The sequence below is a fragment of the Mirounga leonina genome, unplaced genomic scaffold, assembly GCF_011800145.1.
Source record: "Mirounga leonina isolate KUSES-001 unplaced genomic scaffold, KU_Mleo_1.0 Mir_201, whole genome shotgun sequence".
Lineage (NCBI taxonomy): Eukaryota > Metazoa > Chordata > Mammalia > Carnivora > Phocidae > Mirounga > Mirounga leonina.
Genome location: NW_023270504.1, coordinates 17,878,112 through 17,884,210, shown reverse-complemented (window position 1 = coordinate 17,884,210; position 6,099 = coordinate 17,878,112). Strand labels below are relative to the sequence as shown.

The 6,099-nt window shown below is 38.4% G+C and overlaps 1 protein-coding gene across 1 annotated transcript; it reads left to right on the top strand.

The window, feature by feature from the left end:
• Positions 1-210: 210 nt before the first annotated feature.
• LOC118025425 (receptor-type tyrosine-protein phosphatase O-like) lies at positions 211-3,542 on the top strand. Its single transcript, XM_035027835.1, has 3 exons — positions 211-789; positions 2,647-2,808; positions 3,406-3,542. The coding sequence occupies exons 1-3, from the start codon at positions 324-326 to the stop codon at positions 3,540-3,542; spliced, it is 765 nt and encodes a 254-aa protein (XP_034883726.1). The 5' UTR covers positions 211-323.
• The last annotated feature ends 2,557 nt before the right edge of the window (positions 3,543-6,099 follow it).

Here is a 6,099-nt window from a genome sequence, read left to right as displayed (position 1 = left end):
AAAAAAGAAATAAAAGGAGATTTTGATAAGCTACAGAATATTTACAAAACTCTGCTTGGACATGGTTAAATTACCACCTGGACAAGCATCATATCACTAGTTAATGTAGTTGAAGTATGAGTGGTGATATACTCATGTATACACATCGTGCACAAAATCTTAGATAAATGTGTGACTTAACACCACAATAGTTCTTGATGTAGATTATCTTCTACTATCTTTTAGTAGAAGTAAAATTAACCTCTATTTTGTAAATCCACTTGTGTATTTGACTTACTAATAGATTAAGTATTCACTGTCATAGAACTAAAAATTACTGGAAAATGAAAATTCTCTCTCTTACAGCCCCTTATCCACCTCGAAATATCTCAGTTCGTATTGTAAACTTGAACAAAAACAACTGGGAAGAACAGAGTGGCAGTTTTCCAGAGGAATCGTTCATGAGATCACAAGATACAGTGGGAAAAGACAAACTCTTCCATTTTATGGATGAAACCCCTGAAATTCCCTCTGGCAACATTTCTTCTGGTTGGCCCGATTTCAACAGCAGTGACTATGAAACTCCATCCCAGCCCTATTGGTTGGGCGGCGCATCTGCAACTCCCGAAAGTGAAGATGATTTTGTCAGTGTCCTTCCCATGGAATATGAAAATAACAGTACACTCAGTGAGACTGAGAAATCAACAGCAGGCTCTCTCTCATTTTTTCCTGTACAAATGATCCTGAATTGGTTACCACCCAAACCACCCACTGCCTTCGATGGGTTCCATATCCACATAGAAAGAGAAGGTAAAGTAACAGGAAATCAGCGAAAATAAGAAATGGTGCACAAAGGAAAGGGCACTGACATATGTTGCAACTAAAATATTTAGAAAAAAAGGCTAATGGGAGACAGTTAATATTTAAAGACAAAATGGTCAAGAAAGGGAAGAATTTAATTGAGTAGCAACGCCCACTAAGACTAGAAAACAAAATTAAATAGGTAGGATCAGAATCCAGGGTTTAGGTAGTTTCTAAGTTGCGGGTATTCACAACTTGCTCACATTTCACTGCCCAACATGTCACATACTCCGGGCCGCTGAGGAAAACCTTCCGTTTGGAAAGATTTTGAATTAAAGTTCTAACCATCACAAATTACAAAATATCCTGGAGAAATTTTCTGTTTTCTAGTACACAGTTTGTGAAGCATGTAGCAAAACAATCTTTCTGACAAGAAGGCTACCTTCCCAAGAGCGTCAGCCCTGGGGCTTGCTCATCTAGCGACTCTGATTTGCCTCAGGGTGTGCCCCTCAGGGACCAGCACCATTCCACATTTGCCTGAAGAGGAGTGGGTCATAAAATAGAAAATGCACAGCAACTAGTATTTTCGCCATAGCATGGATCATAGTCATTGATCCAGCATTCCAGAGCTTTCTTCGTACTTTAGTCCACTAGCTTATGAAAAACAGGGCCCTGGCCAGCAGTCAATGTGGGTCATGAATCATGTTTAAATTGTTTGCTAGGTTATTATCGTTATTTGCTGTTTGTTTTGTTTCTATAATAACACACTTCATTTCATACTTTCCAGTCTAGTGGTTTGAGTGGTAAAAGTTGTCAAGTTGTTAGAATTTGAAGTTTCAAATAATAGCTTTATTTTCAGGGTAGGGCATTAATATCATGTAGTATCATACAGTGCATACTGTTGTTTGCCCTTATTTTATTTTATAGAATAAGACACCAAAATCTGTGGATTCCTCTATCCTGGATTATAGAGCAATCAACCATACCCAAATATTGTGTAAAATTGAAATCCTTTGTCATTTCCAATTATTGGACTCAAAAGTCTTCACGTTTACCTAGAATTACTTGTATAAAAGATATCTTTCTTCATCTGCCCTTAATTTGTCTTTTATTTTCCTGTCCCATGGTATATTCTGTGGAAAATAGGGTCTTGTATCTCACAATTGTTTTTTTTAATGGGTATTTCCATGAACGTTCAATCATGCTTTCATCTGACTGCTGTGTGTTCTGTTGAAGTCTATCGTAGTCACCAACTGATGAGAACAACTTCAAATGGAGTAATAAGCAGCAGGAGATGGACTTTGAAGCAATGCAAAATCATTTTCACTTTTAGAAAGTAAAATCTGGAAGAAGACAAATCAAGGACAAGTATTACAAGTGTCAGAAAATCTGCCCAGGAGAATTATTTCCAACTAGAAATAATTCCATTGATTTTAAGGCATTTCTGGGTATTTAATACTAACCACAAAGAACTGATAAGATACTGATTGCTGGTTATTTTTTTAATCTTTATATCCAGATAAGAAAGTCAACTGTTGCAATCTTATCCCGACATTCTACTTCTATTCTGTGCATATGACATTGTTGGGTAATAGTGCATAAGAATATACAGTATATACTCATCTCTAAGCTTTATTGCTTTGGATGCCATATTTTAGATTGGTAAATTAGAAGTGTTGTGAAAAGCAATTTGAATACTTGGTCATGTTTCTTTTCTAGTAGCTTTGATGAAGATGTATAATTGAACTTGACAAAAGAAAGGAAACGTATAAAAAATACTTATTTTTTGTATTAATTGACTTGTCTACATTCAGGGCCCTTCCAGGTTTCAATTCATATATATTCTCTTTTTTATATATGATTCAGAAAACTTTACTGAATATTTGACAGTGGATGAAGAAGCACATGAATTTGTTGCAGAATTGAAGGAGCCTGGGAAATATAAGTTATCTGTGACAACCTTTAGTTCCTCAGGATCTTGTGAAACTCGAAAAAGTCAGTCAGCAAAATCACTCAGTTTTTATATCAGTAAGTACCAAAGAGATTATTTTGCACTTACAGGGGAGCTAGGACAATGGAACTGGGGAGATTAATGATGCTCAGGCATCAATTATTCATCAAACCTCAGAGACCCTGAGAAATCGTCAAGGTCAGAAGAGGCTCGGTTCCATGAGATTTTGACAGCAGAGGAAATATATGTATGTTTAATAGTAGCAAACCTACGCAGAGATTTAGCTTATGGGTTTTTTTATTATTGGGATAACTGAACATTTATTAAGCTGACTTTCCACGCTAACCATAACAGACCCTCCAAGGACACAGACACACGGTTTAGGACATATGACTTTTGTTTGAGGCCATACAGAAAATTGGTATTGTTGGACTGGGATAGAAGTCTCATTAGAATATTGAGCTGAGAGAGCTCAAAAGAAAACCAGAGATTTAAGTGGCGTAGGACCTAGGTGGTCACCATAAATTTGGCCCAAGAAGACAAAGCTAGAGCATTCTAAAAGCCCCAGTGTCAAGTCTTCTGGTAGTTTCTACTGATTCCATGAGGAGTAATGACAGAGCAAATAATTAGTCTCTAGAAGCTGCATGAATGGTGTATGTCTGTAATGTTTTTAGCTAATCTGAATGTGCTCACCAGAGGTCTCAAAGCCAAAAATCAGTTACCTGGTTTATCAGCAGTTACATGTGCCTCCCATCAGCAGAAAGAAAAAACCAGATGGCAATGGATAAAAATGGCTCTTCAGAAAAGATGACCACCACACACTTTATCACCTTCTCCAAAGGCAAAATACCTCCTTTCCCCAAATAAGCCTCAAAAGGGTGGATGGGAGAATGAGAAGGGGGGCAGAGGGAAGAGATCCGTTTATTTAACAGCTGAAAAATGTTGAAAATGCCCCATGTAGCATTTCTACTTAAGAAATCAAAAATGTTGCCGCTGATAAGAGGCCTAAAGATCCATGAGGTATACAGAAAGAATAGTCATAATTTTGCTTGCCTGGTTTTCAGTTATGGAAGATCTCTGACATGAGGTCACTTGAGAATGAAGTTTAGTATTCAGTTCTTCCGTGAAGCTTAAAATGTCTCATTAACTAGAAGGTTTCCCTGTCTGTCAGTAGAGATCAGCCCAAGTGTCAACAGCTTCCGGGAAATCTCCCTCAGCTATTCTGGCCAAACTGGTCCTTCCCTTCTCTGAATTTCTACTCTGTTTCATAGTGCACAACACAAAATACAGAGCTTATTTGTGTATAATATTTTTCTAGATTTGTTTTATTTGTGTACATCTTATTTCTCATACCAAATTATAAAATCCTAGCCTGGGGTTATTACTACTTATTTATTAAATTTGTTGTACATTTGACAAATATTCACTGAACAACTTTCATGTGTCCAGCGCTCTGCTCTAGAGTATCCAAATTGACTAGCGCTGTTGAGAATGTGTCAGAATTGCTAAAAAATATGATTATTTCAAAGAGATGCATCTCAATACTCATCTAGAAAATATAGGGCACTAAAAATTCTGTTTTTTTCTCTGCCAATAAAAGAATACTATTTTTAGGGCTTAGGATATTCTGCTCTGCAGTAATGAGTTATTCAGGCGTACTGTATATACACCTTTAGTTTAAAACAGGAAACTATAGATATAAATACTATACTGGAACTGAGTAAGCCCCCTCAACATAGTACAGACTCATACCAGCTAAACGATATTCACAGCCCGTTTTCCTGACCAAACTGTTCCGGTGTTAAGCTAGGACATTAATATTTATTAAATTCCATTAAGATTTATATTTCTCGTATTGCATTATAATTTTTATTTCTGTGGTTTTGAAGGCTTTCTTCAGAGATGAGAGGAAAGGTAGACATTTACATTCATCCCCAACAGCCTCACATTTCAATGATCCCCATGTTTCAGGTGGAAAAAAAAAACTGAGGCACAGAAAGTTTAGTAACTTTCCCAAGTGCCTGAATGAGGACTAGAACCTAGGAATATTTGATAGCAAAGTCCATTTCCACGTAGCGTGCAGTGACCCTTTACCTTGGCTTGATCATCAGGTCAGTCCTAATGTAAAACCATTGAACAAGTGAATTTGTTTTACTTCCTCTCACTTTGGCTCTCTGTGCCCCTGCTACCTCAGTAATCTTCCTAACGGCGATGAAAACACTTCACAATTACAGCGTTCTCTAACATCTATGATCTCATTTGATCCCAGTGACAGATGGCATCATGATAAATTGTCACAAAGCACTGAGCCAGGAGGCCGGAGGTCTGGGTTGGGCCCCAAGCACTTACTAGCTGTGTGACATTGGAAGGTCATACACATCTCTGGGCCTCAGTTTTCTCATCAGTTAAATGAGGTATTGGATCTCTCAAGTTTTCAATTCTAACATTCTATGGTTTAATCCATTTGGCCGGTGCATTGCCAGAGATTCAGAGAAGTTAAACCGTTCGCCCAAGTTTGTGTCACTAATAATGAGCAAAGCCGAGTTTTGGTCAACTTTCCTATCTCCAAACCAGCGCTTTTCACAGTTCCTAGTGCCCCCAGCGGTTTCCTGCAGGGGTTAAGAGCGTGGATTCTGGAACCAGCCTTCCTGTGGGTGAATCTACTTATCCTGTAGAGGCCTCAGCGCCCTCATCTGAAAGTGGGATTAATACTTGTACTTATCTCATAGGTCTGTTATGAAAATTAAAGGATTAACATATGTAAACATATACAAGCCTAAAGCAGAGCCTACGACCTGCCAACCTGCCGAATGCTCTATCTCTTTGCCATCATTATTATTGTCATTTTTTATTGTCATTATCTCCCTGGCCCCATTGGCTGTGAGCCTGAGACTGCTCTCCCCAGGAGATCCGCTTGCTTCTTTCCCCCTCCTGGGTTCCAGCCCAGGAATACAGCTCCCTATTAAGACACTGAGAAGTGTATCCTAAGCAAATAAAGGAACGTTGCACATGTGCATTTCAACAAGGAACTTCTGTAGATAATAACCACCTCAACGCTTCTTGAGTCCTTACTATGTGTCAGGCACAGCGCTAATAACCACTTCAGAAACTTAAGAAAACAAAGCAAATGGTGGGCACTTCTGACGAGATACTTTATAATGAGGAACCGACCGCGTCCCTCAAATTATCACCCAGATCTCAGGCAGCTTCTGTAATTGAGCCAGCCTGTTGCCTATTTCTTCTCTCAATATAGTCGCACTCCGCCTCTTTGATCCATCTTTTCGTATGATGGCAGTCAAGGCTAATTTGAATCTCAAAGTCATTGTTTCTAGAGACCAAAGATCCTAACAGCAAAGGAATTCTAAACA